This window comes from Notolepis coatsorum, assembly GCF_963971535.1.
Source record: "Notolepis coatsorum genome assembly, chromosome: 15".
In the NCBI taxonomy this organism is placed as follows: Eukaryota; Metazoa; Chordata; class Actinopteri; order Aulopiformes; family Paralepididae; genus Notolepis; species Notolepis coatsorum.
Window position 1 is genome coordinate 87,922,972 of NC_140179.1, and position 26,924 is coordinate 87,949,895.

The 26,924-nt window shown below is 43.9% G+C and overlaps 1 protein-coding gene across 3 annotated transcripts in view; it reads left to right on the forward strand.

Annotated features, from left to right (window-relative positions):
• tbc1d22a (TBC1 domain family, member 22a) overlaps positions 1-26,924 on the forward strand; it is a 171,060-nt gene that overhangs the window by 19,636 nt on the left and 124,500 nt on the right. For all 3 annotated transcript variants that reach the window (XR_014620559.1, XM_084330442.1, XM_084330443.1), the window contains exons 4-5: positions 2,656-2,917; positions 10,483-10,665. Coding sequence is in view for 2 of the 3 variants with exons in the window: in XM_084330442.1 (XP_084186568.1) it covers positions 2,656-2,917; positions 10,483-10,665 (445 nt within the window). In the remaining variant the exon portion in view is untranslated. The remainder of the gene's footprint in view (positions 1-2,655; positions 2,918-10,482; positions 10,666-26,924) is intronic.

Below are 26,924 nucleotides of genomic sequence, written 5' to 3' on the forward strand. Positions count from 1 at the left end.
CCCCCCACCCCTAATGAACACTGTCCACTCTCACGTTAGTTAGTTGGCTAACCTGCAAACAGCCCGGTTTCCCCAGGGTTGTCCCTGTGCTTGTGTTGAGCCATTTCTCCTGTTCATCTCTGTAGTAACTGGAGAGCAGAGCAAGTCTCGTGCGTGATGGGATGGTTAACACATTGACCGCCAAAAACGGCTTACGACGTGTTTGCTGGCCATGCTAATTCTGCCAGACCACGCTGTACGACGTTATTGAGATCATATAAAAAATTTTCGCCATGGCATTCATAATTCCGCCACCCAGCCTCTGGTGATACAGTGGGACCCTGCACAACAGTGCAACGCCTCAATACCGCCGCCTGGTGGATGATCGGGTGAGTTACAACCGGAAGTGGATCTGGTGATCTTGGTGCATCTGGGAAATCCGTCCGGCAGTCACATATCGTTGCGGGACTACAGACACACACTGGCGTGCATATGGATCGCTGCCATAACTCAATAATCGATATGATTTGGGCGTTTATTGCGCCATACAAACCGGAAATGGATCTAGTCGATCGACGTCAAATAAGTGGGATCTTTTTCCTCCAGTCTCATCGGCAAACGGTAAGAGGACGCTGACGTCATTTTCAAGGCAATTGTACATTTCTTTATTTACAAACCATCTGATCAATAAATCAACCCATACTACATAAAGCATTTACTGACGATCACGGAATTATAAACGACCCCCCCCCCCCCCCCCCCCGTTCATCCGCGGCATGATGAGGCATAACGTGTCGTATAGGATCGTATACAGTTGAACTTTTTAATATAGCGTGTCTAGGGAATAGACTGCAATCGATAATCTATATATGCGTTTAGGCCTATAACTCACGTTCTAGGAATTACTGCAGAAAACGATAAAAACATATTTATATTCTAGACGGTATTTTCGTATGAATGTTTGAATGAAAAAGTACAACGTTCCTACATCCTGAACGATAGATAATCGCTGTTGAATGGGCCATAGTAATGTCAATTTAGCTATACAATTTAAAAAGTTATAGCCCTGCAAAGAAGGTGAACATCTCCATAGGCTTAGAGTGGTGGCAGAGAGGGGCATGAGAGGGGCAAACTGCGTGGCAGACAATGTGTTAACGAGTGCCGCGCACCCATCACTGGAACCAGTGCTTCACATCGCATGGTCCCTCGCACATTCCCTGGTCACAATATAAATGTGCGGAACAATATGGGCTAAAGAATGCATAGGAAATATTGGCTGGTAAATAATGATCTAATTCTACCAATGTTTGGGTAAAAGACCAGTGGTTAAAATAATCAGTCCAGTCGACAAGAGGAAATTGACAAGATCCATTTAAGAAAATACACACAAAGTTCTTCTTTTGCATCTAGAGTGGACTTTTACCTGTTTATTTAAAAGCCATACTGTATATAAACTATGAAATAAATAATTATAATTATACAGCCAGGGTCTAAATTAGTAGTCTGTGGCGACGGTGGCTCAGGAGGTAGAGCGGTCGTCTGTTAACTGCTCCTGATGAGCAGGTTGGCACCTTGCAGGGTTCCCCCCGCTGTCGGTGCATGTGTGAGTGAATGGGTGAATGTGAAGCATAAATTGTAAACCGCTTTGGATGAAAGCACTATATAAATGCAGTCCATTTACATTTAGTGATTTAGCTTTTTATCCAAAGTGACTTACAAATTGTGTACAACAAGTCAGCAGGAGGGGCACACCTCTGGCAGCTATGGATAAGTATGATTGTTCATCAAACGTGAGCGTTACACTGTGAGACCATAGATAGTAGTAGCAAAGTACATAATAGTAAAAGACGGTACGTTAATACATTTTTTTTCGATGATTGAAAAAGTGTGTAGTCTACAATTGTGCAGGTTTTAGCTGTTTTGACTGGTGGGAAGTTCATTCCACCATTGTGGAGAAAGTCTTTCACGATTGACCATTTAGTCTTACAAGTAGCCCAATAGTAGGCCTACAGGAGCTCTCGGCAGGTGAGCCAGGTTAATTTCAGACACCATGATTCGGGGGACGTCTGGTCATTCATTCTCCTGGTTTGTATGTGGGAGGGATCAGGAGAGTAAACACGGTTGGGGTCAAAAGTGGTAATTAGGGATGGGTACCTTTCACATTTGAACCGATACGGTACCGGTACCTGTGAATCGATACCGGTACCCAACGGTACCTTTTTTCGGTACTTTAGTCTCAAGAAATTTAATTTACCTACTACCTCAGTCGTGAAAAAAAAATCCAAACTTCAAATAACTACAATTTCGACAGTTTTCGGCTTGCCATTGCTCCGACTGCTTTGTTGTTTAATCAAGTCAAATCTTAGGTAAGCATATATTGTGCGTGTGAACGTTGACATGAAAAATAATAATAATTTTGGTATCTCACTTGAATCGATACTCGGTAGTACCGACGAATTCGGTACCCATCCCTAGTGGTAATGTTATTAAACTGCGTTAAAACTATTAGCTTAGTTAAGCTTTTCAAATGAATCGGCAAGATGAAATAGTTAATATTCACAGGCCTGATGTAAAGAAAGCCCCGTAGTGTGGAGTCATAGCTCTTCAACCGATGACACCATACTGTAATTTTGCATTAGGCCTTTTTAGTCACCAAAACACGTCTCTTTTGCACAGGTGATCGAGAACCACAGCAAACAGCAGGAGAGACGGAGACAAGACGACGCCACGGAGCACGACCCCGGAGAGGCGGAGGAGGAGCAGGCCCTAGAGGAGGAGGAGGAGGATGATGAGGAGGAGGAGGAGGCGGAGGAGGAGAGGGGGGATGAAGGAGAGGAGACGGCCACCCCGGATGTGTCGTTTGCTTCCGAGCCCAGTCCCCCTAGCGACGGGCGCATGGTGAAGTCACACAGCGAGGCCCCCATCGGGTCTCCGAGAGGTCAGTTCACTTCCTGTTTGAGTCTGACCGGGTTCTACCGGAGAGAGGGTTCCCGCGGGGTCTTAAAAAGTCTTATATTTAATAATCAGAATCTTAGGCCTTAAAATGGCTTGTTTACATCATGTGGTCCTCCGTTTCCCCTTGATGATACAGATTACCGCCACCTGCTGGTGTGGAATTATTTAATCTTGCACAGATACAGACGCTCTCGTCACTGTTGGAGGTAGTCAGAGCGGTGTGAGCAGTGTGAAATTTATCGGTGATGAGTACAGGCGTTTGGAGACTATAGGAGTCACCTTTTGTCTGTGGTAGTTCTTTGATGTCGGATTGGTGTGTTCTGACCTTTTAGGTCCTCTCTGTGGATCCTCTCAGTGAGCTATCTTACCGAAGAGCAACTGTCCTCTCTTTTCCTGGCCTGATATCACCCCCTCCCATGAGAGCCAGCCTTTGGCTATCTCCCACGAGCAATCTCTTTTCTGGCGCCTAAAGTTCAACACAACCTCTGGCGTCCTAGATTCGTTCACTCTGCGAGGGACGCCATCTGGATACATATTTAGTCTAGCTAACTAAAATGTTGACACTTTGTGTAATATATAGGTCAGAAGTAAGAAGAGACTGTTCTCTCATCCTAACACTCCCTGACTTAAGATCCCAAGTGAACTTAGACCTATATAATTGTCTTAATGGTTTTATCTTTATCGTTGTCATTATTAGAAGCAACGAGGAAACAAATGTAATGATCGTTTCGTTCATCGCATAGGCTATTTAATTTGAGCCTATTTTAATACAATTCAAATAATCAAATTGTGCTTAGACTCAGGGAATTATTTTCACCGGACATTAAGACCGGAGAGATTACATATGTCGGACTTCAACAGATTTTGCCGGTCAAATACCGGTAATTACCGGCTAACGGAAACGCTGATCCAAATGGTGTATTCCAATTCCTGATCACCATTCGAAAAAATCGATAATTGTATTGATTCACCGTGTGTACAGTATAACACATATTCGCCGTGGCACCAAGGTTCCAGAATGAACTCTGGAACTCTGGACCAGTGAGAAGTAAAATGTGGAGTCAGAAATCCGTTCTCCCATTCACTTTCATTGAGTCCAATCCAAAAGGGTGATTTACCATCTGGGAGACGATAGGGGGCGCTTTTTTCACATCTGAGCGCCGGCGGTGCCTGGATCTCCAACGGTAGGCTCGCTTGATGCAATATGATTTCAGATCACGAATAATGAAAAAACCAGAGAAATCTCGTGATGGGCATTCAACGGTCGGGGGGTAAACCCGAGAAATCTCGGGCGTGGCATCCAAAGTGTTAATAATCGTGATTTCAATAAAAATAATTGTGATTATGATTTTTGCCATAATCGAGCAGCCCTATCTCTTTGTGTTGCACGCGTGTCTCCTGCCCTCCACTGAGCATGTTGACCGTTTGAGTGCAGTTTCAGCAAACAATTACAATCCTCTGCTTTCCAACGATGCAGTACCTCTGTCTTTGTTCCAGCTATAATAGTGAAGATAAAGGCTTCATTGGAAAGCAAAGCAGACATCTTGAGGCTTTTGTAGGTACCAGCCCTTCTATTCTACCTGAACAGCAATGAGTCTACAAGTAGGAGAAGCTGGAGGAGAGAGAGAGAATCTTCTGATTTACTGACATGTTTAAATTAGTATGTGAAGCTGGAGGAGAGAGATCCTTCTGATTACTGACATGTTTAGATTAGTATGTGAAGCTGGAGGAGAGAGATCCTTCTGATTACTGACATGTTTAGATTAGTATGTGAAGCTGGAGGAGAGAGATCCTTCTGATTACTGACATGTTTAGATTAGTATGTGAAGCTGGAGGAGAGAGATCCTTCTGATTACTGACATGTTTAGATTAGTATGTGAAGCTGGAGGAGAGAGATCCTTCTGATTACTGACATGTTTAAATTAGTATGTGAAGCTGGAGGAGAGAGATCCTTCTGATTACTGACGTGTTTAAATTAGTATGTGAAGCTGGAGGAGAGAGATCCTTCTGATTACTGACATGTTTAGATTAGTATGTGAAGCTGGAGGACAGAGAGAGAGATCCTTCTGATTACTGACATGTTTAAATTAGTATGTGAAGCTGGAGGAGAGAGAGATCCTTCTGATTACTGATAGGGATGTCCCGATCGCCTTTTTTTGCTTCCGATCCGATCCCGATCATGTGATTTTAAATATCTATCGATCCGATCGTTTCCGATCCGATCTTTCACATTAGTAATCAATTTTGACGCATTTTTGTCAGAAACTGGCGGAGCGAGACAAGCCCCTCTGTTGCCTATAGTCCGGGCCGCGAGCGCGGAGGCTTTTGTTATTACATTCACCCTGAGAAATGTGCTTCTGCTTCATATGAGAAATATTAAAAGTTTCAATATATGTTTGCACATTAGTATACATTCAGTGTTCGACTTACGTAATGGTCCATTCTGGTCTGAAACGCCGACGATAATCCTCAGTCACGTTATCCTCCAGGTGAAAAGTTAGTCTGAAAACTTCGCCTCCAGCCTGTCCTCCTTGCAAACATTGCAACTGGCTTGACTTTCTATTTTAAAATGCTTAGTTCCAAACCTCTGACATTAAGTCTAGCTGCTCAAGTCAGTGGATATTAACCGTGTTAGCTCGCGGCATGCTTCACTGAGTCTCCACAACATAGCAGAGAGTAGCGTTAGCGTTAGTGTTAGCTCGCGGCATGCTTCACTGAGTGTCCACAACATAGCAGAGAGTAGCGTTAGTGTTAGTGTTAGCTCGCGGCATGCTTCACTGAGTCTCCACAACATAGCAGAGAGTAGCGTTAGTGTTAGTGTTAGCTCGCGGCATGCTTCACTGAGTCTCCACAACATAGCAGAGAGTAGCGTTAGCGTTAGTGTTAGCTCGCGGCATGCTTCACTGAGTCTCCACAACATAGCAGAGAGTAGCGTTAGTGTTAGTGTTAGCTCGCGGCATGCTTCACTGAGTCTCCACAACATAGCAGAGAGTAGCGTTAGTGTTAGTGTTAGCTCGCGGCATGCTTCACTGAGTCTCCACAACATAGCAGAGAGTAGCGTTAGCTCGTGGCATGCTTCACTGAGTCTCCACAACATAGCAGAGAGTAGCGTTAGCGTTAGTGTTAGCGTTAGCGTTAGCTCGCGGCATGCTTCACTGAGTCTCCACAACATAGCAGAGAGTAGCGTTAGCGTTAGCTCGCGGCATGCTTCACTGAGTCTCCACAACATAGCAGAGAGTAGCGTTAGCTCGTGGCATGCTTCCCTGAGTCTCCACAACATAGCAGAGAGTAGCGTTAGTGTTAGCTCGCGGCATGCTTCACTGAGTCTCCACAACATAGCAGAGAGTAGCGTTAGTGTTAGCTCGCGGCATGCTTCACTGAGTCTCCACAACATAGCAGAGAGTAGCGTTAGCTCGTGGCATGCTTCCCTGAGTCTCCACAACATAGCAGAGAGTAGCGTTAGCTCGTGGCATGCTTCCCTGAGTCTCCACAACATAGCAGAGAGTAGCGTTAGTGTTAGCGTTAGCTCGTGGTATGCTTCCTTGAGTCTGTTGTTGTGATGTGGAGCGTGTAGCCAGTCTAAATTAAAGGGATGTGTTTGTTGCAGCGGTGTAAATTAAAGGGGAATGTGTTTGTTGTGGACAATTATTCTGCTCTGTGTGACAATAAATACATTAATGATGATATATTATATGTAATTTAAAACCAAAACTAAGGCCTCCGTATGAGTTTAAGACGTGGACATGGTCATGTTTGTTGAATACAATTTTTCTTTTTTTGACTGCCGATTTTTATTATTATTTTTTCCCGATCCCCAATCCTCTGAAAAGCACGTGATCGACGCCGATCCCGATCACGTGATCGGATCGGGACATCCCTAATTACTGACATGTTTAAATTAGTATGTGAAGCTGGAGGAGAGAGATCCTTCTGATTTACTGACATGTTTAAATTAGTATGTGAAGCTGGAGGAGAGAGATCCTTCTGATTACTGACATGTTTAGATTAGTATGTGAAGCTGGAGGAGAGAGATCCTTCTGATTACTGACATGTTTAGATTAGTATGTGAAGCTGGAGGAGAGAGATCCTTCTGATTACTGACATGTTTAGATTAGTATGTGAAGCTGGAGGACAGAGATCCTTCTGATTACTGACATGTTTAGATTAGTATGTGAAGCTGGAGGAGAGAGATCCTTCTGATTACTGACATGTTTAGATGAGGCTTTACTTTACTTTACTTTTATTTGAACTAGGGCTGCATATCGGACAGATATTGCGATTGCGATTACATTTGCGATTATAATAAAAAAATAAAAATAAGCAGCCCCACAGAGGTTTATTGTAAAATGCGGCTTGCATCTGGCCTACGCGGTGGGTCTGTTCGGGACACCGAGCCTGAAAATGTTTCTTCTTACCTGGGAATCGATACCGGTACCCAACGGTACCTTTTTTTCTGTACTTTACTCTCCCTCTCTGAAGTCTAAACTTCACAACACACAATCTAAAACCCCTTACCTCCCTCTCCCAAACCGATCTTGTATCTCAATGGGACTTCCTGGTAAAAAAAAAAGATTTTTTATTTTTTTGCGATTTGATAATTGCATCATTCCAAATCGCGATTTCGATTAAAAATCGATTAATTGTGCAGACCTAATTTGAATGAAGTTGATTTTTGGAAAAGGCAACAGCCCAATACACACACACACACACACACACACACACACACACACAGACACCAACCTGCATCCTGCCTCTGGCTGTGTTCCCAGCTGTCTGGCATTCTGTCTCTGTAATTGTGTGTATTGGGTGTTCGCTATCCCTCTGTCTTCAGAGTGCCGTCTGAGCTTGAGTGAGTGTGTCTGTCTCTCTCTCTCTGTGTTGGACAGCACTGTGAAAGCAAAGTTTGTGTTAGAGCAGGTCAGTGAGTGTTGGAGCTGGTCAGTGAGCTGGTCAGTGAGTGTTAGAGCAGGTCAGTGAGTGTTGGAGCTGGTCAGTGAGCTGGTCAGTGAGTGTTGGAGCTGGTCAGTGAGTGTTGGAGCTGGTCAGTGAGCTGGTCAGTGAGTGTTAGAGCTGGTCAGTGAGTGTTGGAGCTGGTCAGTGAGCTGGTCAGTGAGTGTTGGAGCTGGTCAGTGAGTGTTGGAGCTGGTCAGTGAGCTGGTCAGTGAGTGTTGGAGCTGGTAACAACGCCCCCCTCCATCCATTAACTCAACTGGACTGTCACTGTACTATTTATTGCACTAGGCCTAACAAAATTAATAGTTGGTTTCAGGTTGCCGACCGACCCTGCCGATTTAGGTGCGACCCAATATATTTTATGAGTAAAAAAAAAAAAAAAAAAAAAAAAATTTTTATAGAATAAAGTTTCATAGAAATCTTAGTCAAACATTTAGTATTATGGATATTAAACATGCTGGCAGAGTACATGCATCCATGTTGTTGTGAACATTTTAATTAAATAAAGAAATTCCCTATCCATAGTCGCCGTGGGAAAGAATAAAATAAAAAAATAAAATTAAATAAATTCCCTACCTACCCATGGCCAACCTGAAACCAACTATTAATTTTGTTAGGCCCTAGCACTACTGCACTTGGGACATTGATATTATTATTATGTATATGCTATATTCGGTATGTTTGTATGCCAGTGGTGAAGCTCTAAACTCTATTTCGTTGTACCAACAATGACAATAAAGATTTTATTCTTCTATTCTCTAACATTGGGAAATGTAATAACGTTTTCTGATCTCCAGGATAAGATTTGTAGACCACTTACTATATGACTTGTGGTTTTATACTATTGTCATTATAGCTAGCTAGCTAGTTAGCTATACTAGTTAGCATGGTTAAACTATTATTTACAAAATGTACCCTTTTATAAGCCATACTCATTTATACCAATCATCTTTGATAATCGTACATTAGGCCTGTATTTCCTAACTAAGTTTAACAGAAAGACCAAGTAGGCTACATTAGGCTAGGGCCCTATGGAATCCGTTTGATCTTGATCTGTTTTCGGATATACATTTTCCAGTTTTTGGATTTCTCGGATTACAATTTTCCTGTTTTTGGATTTCTCAGATTTTATATTTCTTCCTTTTTAGATTTAACAAAACGATACAAAATTATGTTTTTAACTAACTTTAAATATAGATTAAATACATAACCTACCCTGGTAAATAAAGGTTAAAAACACAACGTACCCTGGTAAATAAAGGTTAAAAACACAACCTACCCTGGTAAATAAAGGTTAAAAACACAACCTACCCTGGTAAATAAAGGTTAAAAAACGTAACCTACCCTGGTAAATAAAGGTTAAAAACACAACCTACCCTGGTGAATAAAGGTTAAAAACAGAACGTACCCTGGTAAATAAAAGTAAAAAAACGTAACCTACCCTGGTAAATAAAGGTTAAAAACGTAACCTACCCTGGTAAATAAAGTTAAAAACACAACCTACCTACCCTGGTAAATAAAGGTTAAAAACACAACGTACCCTGGTAAATAAAGGTTAAAAACACAACATACCCTGGTAAATAAAGGTTAAAAACACAACCTACCCTGGTAAATAAAGGTTAAAAACACAACATACCCTGGTAAATAAAGGTTAAAAACACAACCTACCCTGGTAAATAAAGGTTAAAAACACAACATACCCTGGTAAATAAAGGTTAAAAACACAACCTACCCTGGTAAATAAAGGTTAAAAACACAACCTACCCTGGTAAATAAAGGTTAAAAACACAACATACCCTGGTAAATAAAGGTTAAAAACACAACGTACCCTGGTAAATAAAGGTTAAAAACACAACATACCCTGGTAAATAAAGTTAAAAACACAACATACCCTGGTAAATAAAAGTCACAAAGTCATCCACAACCCTAAAGGCGTGGCGACACGCAGACGGGTCATCGGACGTCACATGGTTTCACCCCGACTGGCCCTGAAAACGTGCAGAGCCAAAACTGCGTGCGCACTGTGCATTCCAAAAACAAACAGTGAAAATGTTCTATGGACAGAAAAGGACATTGAAATGTGTCCGTATATGATGATTACAAGCCCCTACAAGAGAATACGGATTGCCTTTACTCCCTTTAGTGGCTTGTAATCATATTACAGGGTATTGTGTGTGTGTGTGTGTGTGTGTGTGTGTGTGTGTGTGTGTGTATATGTGTAACCTTTTCTTGTCTCCTTAACCAGACAGTGCAGGGGAGCATGCAGCCCTCCACAGACTGTTAACCCTTTCTTGTCTCTGTGTCTCTGTGACCAGACAGTGCAGGGGAGCATGCAGCCCTCCACAGACTGTTAACCCTTTCTTGTCTCTGTGTCTCTGTGACCAGACAGTGCAGGGGAGCATGCAGCCCTCCACAGACTGTTAACCCTTTCTTGTCTCTGTGTCTCTGTGACCAGACAGTGCAGGGGAGCATGCAGCCCTCCACAGACTGTTAACCCTTTCTTGTCTCTGTGTCTCTGTGACCAGACAGTGCAGGGGAGCATGCAGCGCTCCACAGACTGTTAACCCTTTCTTGTCTCTGTGTCTCTGTGACCAGACAGTGCAGGGGAGCATGCAGCCCTCCACAGACAGCGCTCCCTTCCCCACCGGCCACCTGTCATCCCCATGGTAGCGCGCATAGCCGACCAGAACACGTCCGGGACGCCGGTCATGACGGAGAGAGAGGCCTCACGCCTGGACAAGTTCAAACAGCTCCTGGCCGGACCCAACACAGACCTGGGTATATCTCACTCACTCACTCACTCACTCACTCACTCACTCACTCACTCACTCACTCACTCACTCACTCACTCACTCACTCACTCACTCACTCACTCACTCACTCACTCATTCACTCATTCACTCATTCACACACTCTCTCTCTCTCTCTCTCTCTCTCTCTCTCAAGGCATGTCTAGCGTGGCACACATAATAATATCCATTTATACAGAGAGCTATAGCAAACGCAATGATAAGTTCCAAGTTATTTATTGATTCTTCTGTTGATTATTTCATCGATTAATATAAATGATTAATTTAACCAGAAAAACAACAACAATTGATTTAAATTTGCAATTGAACATTTCAAAATGTATTGACATGTTTTTCGAGTGCGGTACTGCTATTCTTAGGTCACATGGGTAGTTGCCTCTCTGACACCATCTACTGAATACCCAGAGCAGGAGATGAGCCATGCATTTTATTTATGCCTGCTGTAAATGCTGTGTAGTGTGGATGTTTTTTTTATCTATTGATCGACTCTTTATTGCTACTTTATTATCTTTAAATTATATAACACCCACCAGTTACTATGACATTGTTTATCATTACATGCAGTGTATCTATGCCTGTAGCTAAATGCTGAAAAACGGGGAACAAAATTTACTTTTTGGCCAGAGATTCTTTACTGGCCAAAAATTATAAATAGCTTTTTAGTATATCTCCATGTAAGTCATAGATGTAAGTCATACATCTATGGATCGTCCCAAATCTCCTCTTTCCAATGGCGGAGTTAAATCTGGATCTAGTCTCACCAGGCGCCTGTTTGTTACAGGGTTAGAAGAGACTGTGAATGAAATCTACTGTAAGTAGTTACTTTTGTGTAATGTCCATCGCTCCGCCATTTATTACTGGATTGCGACACGTTTCTTTTCTAGACATTCACAGAAAGGTAAAGAAACAATATACGTTGCATTTTGCGGCTGCAGCTTTGACTGCGGCTGGTGTCAGCTGGATAATGTAGTTTTATGAAATTTCTACGTCCCATCGAAAGCCCTGGTCCTAGTCTTTCTTAGGACTACAACGATTTCATGGCGGCGTCATGTCCTTGCGTCTAAATCATCCGGTTTCCGATGCAATGCGCAGAGATTTTTAAAAGATCATATTTAGCTAATAACACTTAAAAGCATTGGTAAACAAACGTAGTGCTGAAAATATACACTTTGACTGCTGTTTTGATAGGGTTAGGGTCTTTACTCTACATTTGAAAAAGATACACAACATCACTTAATACGGACTGTATTGATCTGTGAAATAAATCTCGTACCGGGCCGATCCGGCTTAAGAGGTTAATGTCATTATCTTCCCAGATAGGCCTATTTATTTTCCCATATCCGATATGGATTTGCTGTCATTCCAGCAGGCCGTGTCTGCGCTGTCCTTTCAGCACCAACATTGTGCAGAGCAGAGATGGATGGTCCCTCTCTGTTGTGTTCTGTATAACAGCATGCGGCTACATTGATTCGTCGTGTCTGACCGTCTATGTCTGTTTTTAATTCATATTCAATGAGTATCCGGTTGTTGGACAGGGTTAACCCTTTCACTGCCACACGACAGAAGGTTAACCCTTAATTTACTATCACACAACCGACGGTCGCTGTCGTGTGGCAGTGAAAGGGTTAACCTTCTGTGTATTGTCGCAGTGAAAGGGTTAACCGTTTGGTAGTGCGGCAGTGAAAGGGTTAATGTTGTGTCTGTCTCCGTCAGATGTGTGTCCATTTTGATGGACGGAAAGGTTGGGAGAGGGTGAACTGATGGATACAGTACGTTACCATCCACAAAGCTGTTGTTTCTGTACAGGCACGATTGAGTTAGCTTTTGATTTTAATTAAAAGATAAACCAACAGACGGTAATACCTTCCATCAAATTTCGATCTGTTCATTGACGGTGCATACTGTTCATATATATAGCACACACTTCAATGCACAAGGTACAAGCTTTTCCATTCCTTATTCTAGTGGCGCACCTAGCTATATAACAAGCGGAACAGCAACCTCCATTATCCCCCCCCTATCCATTGTGCTCCGTAAAATGAGTCTAAACTGCCACCTCATTATTCCAATGGTTTGCAAAATTTTAAAACTACTCTCCCATTTGGAACAGAGTACAGTTTTTATTTTTTCCCCCGTTTTGAATAGGCCATTACAAATACAATTATTAAATCGGATTACTACTATTGCTGTCTACACGGAGAACATGGCAAGTCTGTTGTTTAGTCGACACATTATCACATGCCTAGTACCTACCTAGCATGCATGTTATTATTATTATTATTATTATTATTATTATTATTATTATTATTATTATTATTATTATTATTATTATTATTATTATTATTATTATTATTATTATTATTATTATTATTATTATTATTATTATGGTGTGGGAGGAAACCCATGTGAATACAGGGATAACTTACAAACTACACACAGACGTTTTTAACCTTTTATTTACCAGGGTAGGTAATGTTTTTAACCTTTATTTACCAGGGTTGGTTCTCTGAGCACGGATGCTCTTTTTCAGCAATGCCCTGCTTCACACTCACACAGTTCCATTCACAGCTGTCCAGTACAACCACAGTCTGACACTGTTGACCCCTATAGCGGAACGCTAATATGTTCAGCCAGACCTCTCTCCAGCGCTGGCACAGTGCTAACGTAGTGTGGAGAGAGGTCTGGCTATGTAGTGTAACATAGTGTGGAGAGAGATTGATATTAGGGGTGGGAATCACCAGAGGCCTCACCAGTGGCATTGTTAGCCCTGGGCTTCCGGGGCTTTAGCCCCGGTCCCCGGATGTTTTTCTCCTAGCCCCGGAGCTTTAAAAGAATAAAATAAAAAAATAAAAGATTTGTTTACATATAGTATTTTTTGTTGGTTTTTAGTACGGTACTTTTAAACATCCATTTTTAGTAAGTAGTAGTTTTCATTTGATCCTATAATTCTTTCATTCACCGATTTGTAGACTTTTCTTTTTTGTGTCCTGAAAGGCGCCTTATAAATAAAATGCATTATTATTATTATCATCCAGGAGGGAAAAGACACTTTGGATAGTAGGGACTGCATCTCTGCCTGTCCTGGTCAGGAAACACTTTGCAACTGTGATCTCCTTTGGCAGTAGTTGGATATTGTAATGTGTGGCGAGGGGTTGCAGCAATTCCACTGAGAGAAACTGGTCTGAGGCTGGATAACATGCCTGTATGCCTCTCATAAGTTGTTCGCCAACTCATGAGAACCTGCTCTCAAGCTCTTGCAGAATTCTGCCGAGGACTGGATAGAACAGTCTCTGTCTCAGCTGATCTCCTGAGCTGAGGTCTGAGCTTGTGCCACAAGATGACTCGACTACATACTTGTCCATCCTTTTCTGCTTCCTCCTTTGGCTGGTAGTATGTTCCTCAATCCAAAGGCCATTACATATGGCCTTTGTCCTGTCATACATGTCCACTGCCATCTCTGAGGTGCGTTAACCTTTGAGTGTGTCCTGCACTGTGCTTTTAAATAGTACAGATAGGTATTGAAGATGTGCCCTTTAACGCAGCAGCACCTGGAGACATCATACCCATGTCCAGTGTCCACTGACAGACATGCTCATGATACTGTGATAAACTATAATAAGCTTTAATCGAACCCTGGTTCATTTCCTCGGATAGTCTGGTTGGTTTGGGGTGGTGTGAAAGCTCATTCACTCTTGCAAGTGAACCCTGCTGCGGTTCATTTGAGATGTGAATGCAAAGCGGACCAAAGGCAGGAAAATACCCCAAAATCTAATGAAGACTGAGACACATGTATATAATGAAACACACAATACAGTTTTTTTCCCCGATTGCTTAATCCTTTCTCTGCCACGCTTATGTACATCCTTATACCATCCTCTGCCAGCTCTATTTGTCTATGGAGAAGTTCCCCTTTGCAGGGCTATAACTTTTTAAATTGTATTGCTAAATTGACATTACTATGGCCCATTCAACGTCAATTATCTATCATTTAGGATGTAGCAACGTTCTACTTTTTCATTCACATATTCATACTAAAATACGGTCTAAAGTATAAATATGTTTTTATCGTATTCTGCAGAACGTGATTTATAGCCCTAAATGCATTATATTGATGATCAAATACAGTTTGATAAGCGATCGGCGCCAGATAAAACATTTCAAATGGACGTGCTTCTAGAAGTTACTACTTATCATCTGATGTTGACCGGATGGGGGGGGGGGGGGTCGTTTATAATTCCGTGGCCACCATTAGATGATTCATGTAGTGTGGGTGATATGATCATTAGAGCAGTTTGTATCGAACACGGTAAAAATAAACGCTGAAACTTACCCCTGTCTCCTCGGGCCGTTGGGTGATGAGCGTGGAGCAAAAAGATTCCTATTATGGGATGTTGAAATATGCGATCCATCTCCAGGTTGTATAATAGTATATACGTCCAAATCATGTTGTTTATCGAGTTATTGATAATGGATCGCTATCCATTGTGTCGAGCTCGAGTCCCGGGAGCTATAGCGAGTGGTCGGACCGAATTTGGATGAGCACCAGTTTCCGTTTCCGGTTTGCTGTTTGGGCGATCCGCCGATCGGCCACCAGATGGCGCTCTTGACCCGTTGGAGAGTTGAGAGGGGATCAACAGTAGATCTCAAGTCTCCGCGGGAGAAATATGATTGCCATCACAGATTTTTGAAATATTGATCTCAATGACGTGTTACGGCGTCATTGGCAGATTAAGCATGGCGGGGAATGGCGTGTTACGGCGTCCTTGGCGATTAAAGGGTTAAGCACGATTTTGAAAACGGGGCCCGGTGTTTCAAAACACTACACACAATTAGCACAACCACACACATTTATCAGAACACCTCAGATCCTTATTAAATTATTAAACACTCTTGTCAAAACTATACACTAATTTATAAAAACTACATTTTGTTACCATATGAAACAGACGTTTCATATGACTTAATTCTGTTTGAACCAGTTACACACTGCTGTGTTTAACCTAAAACACATTTAGCTATTCTACTTCTCAGTGATTAGAGTACTGTAAGTGAAGTACACAGAGAATGTGCAAATATACAATAAATTCACCACAATGCTGTAGACTGATGAAAATAATCAAATAGTCAATACTTGGCGTCCTTGTATCGATACAGTATCGCCACGCAAAGTATCGCAATACTATACTGTATCGATATTTCCCCCCACCACTAATGGCCAAGTATTATGGAGAAGAGGTATGGCTACGTATTATGGAGAAGAGGTATGGCTAAGTATTATGGAGAAGAGGCATGGCTACGTAGTGTGGAGAAGAGGAATGGCTACGTATTGTGGAGAAGAGGTATGGCTACGTAGTGTGGAGAAGAGGTATGGCTACGTAGTGTGGAGAAGAGGTATGGCTACGTAGTGTGGAGAAGAGGTATGGCTACGTAGTGTGGAGAAGAGGTATGGCTACGTAGTGTGGAGAAGAGGTATGGCTACGTAGTGTGGAGAAGAGGTATGGCTACGTAGTGTGGAGAAGAGGTATGGCTACGTAGTGTGGAGAAGAGGTATGGCTACGTAGTGTGGAGAAGAGGTATGGCTACGTAGTGTGGAGAAGAGGTATGGCTACGTAGTGTGGAGAAGAGGTATGGCTACGTAGTGTGGAGAAGAGGTATGGCTACGTAGTGTGGAGAAGAGGAATGGCTACACAAGACTAGTCGTTTAGTGATGCTTAGTGTGGCCTGGCTCATGCTGAGCATAGCCCTGTGTATCGGCAGCAGAGAGCTTTGCCAGGCAGCAGAAGATATCATCTACATTCAGTTCACTCTCTGCCAAATACTGGCAGCATGAGCGATGAACTTCATTCACGAGACATAATTAAGTGAGAGAGAGAGAGAGAGAGACGGACAGAATAATTATGCCAGAGAGAGACGAATGGGCCCCTCGTCCTTAAGGGGAGGTCACTGTCCCCATGCACCCTCTATAACACACACACACACACACACACACACACACACACACACACACACACACACACACACACACACACACACACACACACACACACACACACACACACGCAGTACACCCCAAACACACATGCACATCTTGCATAAAAAATACACACTCTCATATACACACCTCAAATTATATACACATAGTACTACTCACTCACTCACTCACTCACTCACTCACTCACTCACTCACTCACTCACTCACTCACTCACTCACTCACTCACTCACACACACACACACACTTCTCAGTCTACCAGTGTCGGGACAGACGCTGCCCCCTAGTGTAGGAGGGAGACTCGACTCAACAGACGGATATCACATCCCAGTTACATCTTATTGTAGGGTTCTCTCTCTCTCTCTGATTCCCAGCTTTAGGAGAGAGTGGTGTGTGTTCACAGATACTGACTGAACTGTCACACAGGAAGAACATATATTTTAGTTTTCTTTTTGGTATTTCTCCACCATCTCATTGAAATGTCTTGACCTGGCCTGCGATGTCGCCCGTTGCTCTCAGAAGCGGTTTCGCTCACTCAGCCTTTCTACACACCTCCTGCACTTTTCCCCTCTTAATAGTCCAAGAGACTTTAAGAGGCTGGAATCTTGACATCAAGCAATTATTACGGGAGTACAGACGTTGCCACGGCAATGCTCTTGTCCTCTGACAAGGTCGTCTTTGTTTCCTTTCTCTCTCCTCAAGAGTCTGTTCTGTCTCCACCTCTCTGTTCTGTCTCTCTGTTCTGTCTCCACCTCTCTGTTCTGTCTCTCTGTTCTGTCTCCACCTCTCTGTTCTGTCTCTCTGTTCTGTCTCTGTTCTGTCTCTCTGTTCTGTCTCCACCTCTCTGTTCTGTCTCTCTGTTCTGTCTCTCTGTTCTGTCTCTCTGTTCTGTCTCTCTGTTCTGTCTCTCTGTTCTGTCTCTCTGTTCTGTCTCTCTGTTCTGTCTCTCTGTTCTGTCTCCACCTCTCTGTTCTGTCTCCACCTCTCTGTTCTGTCTCTCTGTTCTGTCTCCACCTCTCTGTTCTGTCTCCACCTCTCTGTTCTGTCTCCACCTCTCTCTTCTGTCTCCACCTCTCTCTTCTGTCTCCACCTCTCTTCTGTCTCCACCTCTCTCTTCTGTCTCCACCTCTCTCTTCTGTCTCCACCTCTCTTCTGTCTCCACCTCTCTCTTCTGTCTCCACCTCTCTTCTGTCTCTGTTCTGTCTCTCTGTTCTGTCTCTCTGTTCTGTCTCTCTGTTCTGTCTCTCTGTTCTGTCTCTCTGTTCTGTCTCTGTTCTGTCTCTCTGTTCTGTCTCTGTTCTGTCTCTGTTCTGTCTCTCACTCACTCACTCACTCACTCACTCACTCACTCACTCACTCACTCACTCACTCACTCACTCACTCGCCTTCCTTGTTGTCTCAGGTGACCCGCCCCCTCTTACTCGAATGGTCAACTAAGTATACAGAGAGAACTGTGTTTTTCTCATTTGTTACCATAGAAACGCTGCTCTACAGCACTTAGAGCTGAGCGTGTATTTAACCCTCGGAGCACCAAGCGCTGGAAGCTGAAAGTATATAAACTTTTAGCAAAAGTGCTCCGCAGTTCCAACACGTTTTCACCTGCAGCCTGGACCAAGTGCTGCCAGCTGGAACACATGGTTCCTATGGACACTCCTCCTAACACATGGTTCCTATGGACACTCCTCCTAACACAGGGTTCCTATGGACACTCCTCCTAACACAGGGTTCCTTTTTTTTTTTTGATCCACTTTTTCTCCCATTTTCTATATTTTCTCCCATCCCAATTTCGTATCATCCAATTCAACCCTCCCCTGTCACGAACGCTGTTTCTTGCCTCCCACAAGCCGGCTGCAATGTGGACTAAGTCATACATAGCACAAGTCCCCTCCGGTACTTGAGGTAACAGCAGTCGCATCTTTTCACCTGCGCAGCTCGATCTCTCAGTGTCGAGGAGTAACGCGTGGGAGGCTCACGCTGCCCCCGACACTTCCTGATTCTACTGCGCAGGCGCACCAACCGACTTGTAGGAGTCGCTTGTTCACAACGTTCGATCCCCACCCTTCAGTTTTTCCCTCCCCGTAATACGGCCAATGTGTATTACTGCGGACGACCAGCCAAACTGAAAAACAATGTGGAGAGCTGGATTCGAACACGCGAATCCTAGCGTCTCCACACTGGTGGCGAGTGACTTGTCCACTACACCACCTAGCCGCCTTCTAACACAGGGTTCCTATGGACACTCCTCCTAACACAGGGTTCCTATGGACACTCCTCCTAACACAGGGTTCCTATGGACACTCCTCCTAACACAGGGTTCCTATGGACACTCCTCCTAACACAGGGTTCCTATGGACACTCCTCCTAACACAGGGTTCCTATGGACACTCCTCCTAACACAGGGTTCCTATGGACACTCCTCCTAACACAGGGTTCCTATGGACACTCCTCCTAACACAGGGTTCCTATGGACACTCCTCCTAACACAGGGTTCCTATGGACACTCCTCCTAACACAGGGTTCCTATGGACACTCCTCCTAACACAGGGTTCCTATGGACACTCCTCCTAACACATGGTTCCTATGGACACTCCTCCTAACACATGGTTCCTATGGACACTCCTCTTAACACAGGGTTCCTATGGACACTCCTCCTAACACATGGTTCCTATGGACACTCCTCCTAACACAGGGTTCCTATGGACACTCCTCCTAACACAGGGTTCCTATGGACACTGCTCACATGAGCAATAGCCATTCATCTTCCAAGTCTTTTAGTTTACAGTAGAGTTGTTCCAATACCGATACCAGTATCGGAAATGCCTCCCATACAGCCTAAAATGCTGGTATCGACGAGTATGCCGAAAGTCTACCCTCCGATACCATATGACGTAATTTATCAACAACACGTGCAGTATCCTCGTGCTGAGAGTGAGCATTATAAAACGGACGTGTTTTTAATCGACCGTGAATTAAAGTGTCAATGCTGTTTGTCATTTTAACAGCAGATACTTTCTTAAATGCCATCGTCCCGACAGAGCAGTGTGACGGGGAGCTCTGATGTATTCGCTAGCTGGCTATCACCTGAACTGTATACAATGACATAACAAGCCACACTTCAGACAGGCCGCTGTCCCAATCCCTCCCCTAACAGGGAAAAGAAAAAGAAATGTCAGAACACAGTTGTCAACGGTGATCCAGACATACACGGGGCCCTTTGAGCATGGAACTTCCGATAAAGAAGATCCTATGCCCACATTTCCTCGTTAGGGTATACTTCCATTTGTATATGAAAGATGGGGCCTGCACGGGACAGAAGCATCCGCTCTAGAATCCTGGGATCTCCAGGACCTAGCGCGGCCCATTAGATTAGCCATCATGGGCGTCAGACCAAGATCCCCCGACCGCCGTTTAAGCCGAGCAGAGGACCCTAGCCTGGAGTCGGCGTTTCGTAAATTGTTAGCTAACCCCCACAGCATCAACAACAACCAGAGCTTGCAAGCAAAACAGTACGTACCCAACCTGGAAACAACCGCTTCTCACAATAGTCGGTGCGTCCTACAGTCCAGCTTTGTTGCTGGAGGGTAACCCCATCCAGCCGCAGCAAGGAGGATTGTAGTTGGGAAGCATGTCAGCGGCGTGAGCTCCTAATACGAAAAAAACGTTGAAGGTCGGAATGATCCAGACACTCCAGTAACGAAGACAATATTGCCGTATTTTCTCGAAAATAGTGAGAGAGAAAATAAAGATATGATGTCAACGTATCTCCTTGTTCTTCCTTTCCTCAGACTAAATATTTTTCTCCACGTCAAGTGGGCATATAGCAGGCACTTCCTGTGTATGAAATTTGAGAAGGAGATGAGTGTGTGGCCCCACCCCTGCTTATGTAGGTAAGCGGATGGGGGTGTGGCCAGATGAATGCTGGCATGTAAAGGTACATGGTGGAATTTTTTATTCAGTGTATATACGCTGAAGCGAGATATATGCAGACAGGTGCTGAGCAAGCCATAACGACATAGAACTACTGTTTTTGGAATTACAGCAGAAAAGATTAAAAACATACTTATATTCTCGACGCTAGTAACACAACAATGTATGAATGAAAAAATATAACGTTCCCACATCCTGAACGATAGATAATCGATGTTGAATGGGCCATAGTAATGTCAATATAGCAATACAATTTAAAAAGTTATAGCCCTGCAGTACCCCAGTTTTGGAGATTTCTAGTAATTCCAGAGAAATACGCGATAATCGCCCTTTAGTGGAATACACAAAACACGTTGTAATTTTTCGGCTGATTTATGAATAGTTTTCAAATAAACGCTAGATTATCGAGAGTATATGTGTCCTTATGCACAAAAGCGGGCTGAAAAATCGCTTATTCGTAACTTGCTCAGCGTAACGTCACACACACACACACACTCCGATGGCGGTGATGGGAAGATCTGATTAACCCAAGATTCGTATGTTCACATCAGATGTTCTGACACACACACACTTACATACACCTGCACACACACTCTCTCTCTCTTAGCTGTCCATCGTGTTCGATGATGGCGCTTGCTCCAGGGATGGGAGGGGGGGGGGGGGGGGGGGGGTTCAGCGACGCTGCAGCTGGTGCCACTTCTCGCGGGCGTCGAGTCCGATCCTTGAGCCGCACACCCGTCCGCAGATGGCGCAAGGGAAGCCAGATACCTGGGGGATGCCAGCCGCCCGCTGGTGACGTTGGGTGCGCCTCTCAGATCTTCGGTCTTGGTTGGTTTGGTGTATTTGGGAAACTGCAGTGGCACAAGTGACTTGCCAGGCCGATCTGTCGAGTGCCAGAGTTTCAAGCTGCGTGTTGTTGATGTTTTTTTGCACACTAGGTCCCTGGTGTAGTCCTTAAAGCGTCTCTTTTGGCCTCCAGCAGCCCGCTCTGCTCCTCTCAGTTGGCCACACACACACGCGCACGCACACACACACACACACACACACACACACACACACACACACACACACACCTGCATACACACACACCTGCACAGCTCCAGCTAGTGTCCTCTGAGCCGTCAGCAGCATCCATCAGCCGAGCAGGTAGAATACAGACGGGGAGGGTTTTTACAAGAGAGCGCACCATTAGTTTACGAGCCGTCTGCTTCCTCGGCGCTGCGGCTTCGTCCTCTGGATGAGCTGCTCCCTCAGGACTCTCAGGACGCTTCACCACCGCGCCGCCAAGGTTTACAGGCCGGGGGCTTAACTTTTTAACGGGCGCGTGATAAAGGTGTCCGTCCTGACGGTATCATTTTGTTGGGCCCGAGGCCAACAAACCTCAGCCACACACACACACACACACACACGCACACGCACACACACTCTGTTATGTGTCCACGTTGTACCAGGCGATGTACCAGACTCCTATTCTTCACTCTGCTTTTACAAGCTCTCGCTGTCGGAACACATTTGAGGGTCCTGGTTAATAAAATACTCAACTTTACGATTGTAATCACGCCCACGCTACATATCATGTTGAAGTCGTCGTGTGCGACAATTGTGAGTGCGGGACACCGCTTGGCGGGTCGGTGATTGTGATGCTGCTTATCTGTTGCCAGGAAGTTGGGTTTGAAATGGTTCTTCTTCTCACCGAGGTGCTCGTTGCTAAAGCGTTCTCGCTGCTTTTTTAATGAAGAGGCACCAAGAAAACCAGTGGCTCAGGAGGTAGAGCAGTTGTCTGGTAATCAGAAGGTCCCCCGGTTCCATTCCAGCTCCTTGTAGTGTCCTTGAGCAAGACACTTAACCCCCAACTGCTCCCGATTGGCAGGTTGGCACCTTGTTTGTTTGTCTCCGCCATCAGTGTGTGAGTGAATGTGAGGCACAAGTTGTATGGATACTAGGGTTGGGTACCGTTCACCTGTGAATCGATACCGGTACCCAACAGTACCCCCCCCCCCCCCCCCCTGTACTTTAGTCTCTAACAATGTAATCTACCTACCTCAGTTGTAAAGAATGTGTCGAGTTCAAATAATTTATTATTATTATTTATTTAGAACAATTTGTAGTATAAGTATAAAACGATTAAACAAACCACTCTAGCAGCAATAAACTATTCTGCTGAACTAAAAGGTCCACATATATATATATACCGTATATATATATATATATATACCGTATATATATATATATATAAAAATGAAAACGATATTTTTTGCGGAATAAGTCACCGTGGATATCTTAACATAATAAAGTACATTTACGTTCTTAACCAGCCATTACATGTAGCCATAAAAGCGCCTGACATCTCTTCACGTTCCAGCCTCTTTGCTGTTCCACAGTGGAAGCGCAACAGTAATTATTGTCTGTGTGAAACACAGTGCGCTGTCGGTTAAATCGCGTAAAAAAAATCTTTTTGATTCTGTGGTGGTGTGGCTCATCATTCCATTGTGAGATGTATGGGTTTAGCTCCCATTCTCATGTCCAGTATATGGGCCAAGTCTGTGTTGCAGGCACACACACACGCACACACACACACACACACACACACACACCACACCACACCACACACACACACACAATGATACACTCAAAACAAACGGGCGCTAAAGTACACACAAAAACAAATACAAAATCATGAGCACACAATCATTTAAAATATATGATGATGATTCAATGATTTTAAGAACATGTGAGGATATGAAGAGCATAGTCTACCACACACATGCGCGCGCACACACACACACACACTATTCCACCAGTGTCCCTAGCTGCAGTAGACCAGATGAGAGATAGACACACACACACACACGCACACACACAGAGACCCCTATGGTGAGATGAATGCCTAGTGGGGGAAATATAACAGATAGTTTAATTAAGCCTGAGCCTGCTAGATCCATGGTCTCATTTCTGCAGGCGACAGCGCAAATAAGAGTTAAGAGGGCGAGAGCAGACACCCCTGACTAGCTCCCCTGTGTATTACTAATTAATGAGCTTTCACCCTAAAGACCCTGGAGGGTTTCTTCAGGACCACCGTTTTTTTTATCTCCTTATTATTTCTTTTTTCCACAAAGTTCTTCCATATTCCAATTTTACCCATCCGAGAGAGAAAAAAACACAGGGGATTTTTGCTCAGATTCCAATATTTCAATGAACCAATTAGTATTTGCTACTTTAGCGACTTTAGAGTACTAGAAAAGAGCTATATAAATCACATTTATTATTATGATTATTCATTTGATCTGAGGGGTATATTATGTTCATGTGACGCATAAGAAGTATTAGAAAATAAATGGAACGTTTCTCATGATGTGTCCTGCCTTTCCCACCAAGGTCGCACAATGTCATAAACGCAGCTCGCTGCTAACCCAACAGACCCAGGCTATACATCAGTGTGGGGGTGCTGGAGGGAAGGTCATGGGGTCACCTAAATCAACGGGGTTTCCTGGGGTAGGGCTGCAACTAATAACTATTTTTGATAATCGATTCATCTGTACATTATTATTTTGATGTACTTGTAGCGCTAGAGGGACGGTCATTCCTCTTGGTGCACAGAAGATTTCATGGCAATCCGGCCAATACCTTTTGAGCCATGCTGAGAACGGATATAACATAGCATTGGTGTGTAACACACATTTCTATGGCACGAAATAACTAACTGGAATGACTTGGAAGTCAGAGGAAATGTAGGCACATTCCAAACCGTTCCACAGGTGCAGGATACAAAATGTTGAAGCTGCATTCGTGAACAATATATTATCCACACTGTATATTATGCTCCCATAGTGATTTTAATCGCACAGCGTTTCCACCTGAAAGGTCTTTGTCAGATGCATACCAAACTATGTGAGGGGATGGGGGTATATACAGTATAGTGGCTCCATCTATCATCAGAGAACAGCAATCATACAATTATGCACAAATATATACACTTTTATACACATTTAGGAGATCGGAAACCTTCCAATCAGGACTACAAATCGGGGGCACCTTATACAATATAGTCTTACAAACATTCAGAAAGACACACATTCAGTTCATTATACACAATGAGCACCACATCACATTTAAATGAGTAAATAATTGGTAGATGGGTAAAGCCAATCCCATAGTATATTATAACGAGATTTAATGTAACAGGATGACTCGTTGGAAACCACCTGGTTATCGAGACGAGACCTGCTGCAGCGCAGCCTCAGGTTAATGGAATGAAACCATGAAATGCTACGCTGTTGGCTTTCAAACCTGCAGAGCCACGTTGTGTGCTATATCACTCTATTGAGCTTCTATGTAATTACAGTCACTGGGGACATGGTTTCGGGGGAGGCGGGGGGTAAAGGAGAATTTAAAGGGAGGATATATAGGAGGCATAGTGAATAAATAGCTACTCCCATCAGCTGAACGAGCCCTAATGCGTTTCACTCAATTTAGCCAATGGGCTGAACCTCTCGCTGCTCCGAGAGCCTGCCGTCTCCCGCCCTGCTATCCATCTCTCTGCTGCGTTTGCCTTGAAGAACAACCACTGTTGGAGACATTTGGCTGTGCTGATCAATACCATTCACTCTCTGTGTGTGTACAACATGTCCCTTTCTCAGAGGAATGGAGTTTGTTCACAATGTACAGTATACGTTAAAAAAATAAAATGTTATGTTAAAGGGGAACTACACCCGATTGAAGGATTCATACATGTAAATGTACTGCATTTATATAGCGCTTTTATCCAAACAACTCCTTGGTCTTGCTGATGTTGCTGTCGCTCCACCGTACAAAGCTCTCCGCCAGGGCTCTGTACTCGTCCTCATTGTTGTCTGTGATATAACTTACACTGGAGGAGTCATCAGAGAACTTCTGTATAGGTGGCACCCACTCGAGTTGTGGCAGAAGTCAGAGGTGTAGAGGGTGAACAGGAAGGGGGACGACAGCACAGTTCCTTGGGGTCAGTGTTGCTCACCAGCACATCTGACTGACTGCCCTGCAGTCTGACGTACAGTGGTCAGTTGCTGAGGTAGTCGGTGATACAGGCCACCAGGTCGTGCTCCAGCTGCATCACCGTGAGCTTCTCCGCTAGCCGCAGAGGCTGGATGGTGTTGAAGGCACTGGAGAAGTCAAAGAACATGATCCTAACTAGGGATGTCCCGATCGTATTTTTTTGCTCCCGATCATGTGATTTTGAGTATCTGCCGATACCGATCTTTCCCGATCCTTCACATTAGTAACCAATTGTATGCATTTTTGTCAGAAACTGGCGAAGCGAGACAAGCCCCTCTGTTGGCTCAATAGCCCCGCCTCGAGCGCGGCGGCTCACATTACATTCACCTTGAGCCCCTGTTTGCACGTTACATTCACAGTGTTCGACTTATGTAATTATTTGCTCCATTTTGGTCTGAAACGCTGACGATAATCCTCACAAAGCGAATAACGACATAGCTCTGCGGTTAACAACAGCTGAACAGCAACAATTAAATGTCCCCACACTGCAGACACAGACTAAAATGTCATCATGACACAAAAGCATACCGAAAACACAAGCAGCCAATTAATTTTAGTAAATCAGGACTCGCCACTTCGCTGTTGATGATCGTCACGTCAGCAACAAAAACCTCTTGCGTTGAACAACGTTAACAAAACTTTGCCAACAGGCTAAATCCAAGAACAAACAAACTTTCGCCAACCGGCTAAATCAAAGAACAAACAACAAATTAACCACTCTGGTCCGCTGTTCATTTTGCGGGCGCTGTGGATGAAGATAATTGCATCATCCACTGTTGATGGCTTCAGCGCTGTTCCCCTCCTCGAGCGTTCTCCCTGCGGCCAAAATGCTTCCAAAATGCAGCTTTCCCAGACGCATTGGGCACTTTTCAAAAGCTCTCCCTTTACTATTTTATCTGTTAGCTTATCCATCTTGACTCAGACACGAGGCTCTCACTCTCTGATCTGCACTATGTTACGTTACGGCGCTAAAAAGAAAGTGAAAGCAGCCGTTTGTTTTGGCAAATTCTTCGGCTCTGTGCGACAATAAATAAATGAATGATGATATGTAATTTAAAACCAAAACTAAGGCCTCAGTATGAGTTTAAGACGTGAACATGGTCATGTTTGTTGAATAAAATAAAATAAATTTGTTTTCCCGATCTTCTGAAAATCACGTGATCGGATCGGGACATCCCTAATCCTAACTGAGCTGTGCAGCTTCTCCAGTTGTGTGTAAGCTCTGTGGAGCATATATATGATGGCATCCTCCACCCTGATGTTTGCCTGGTATGCAAAC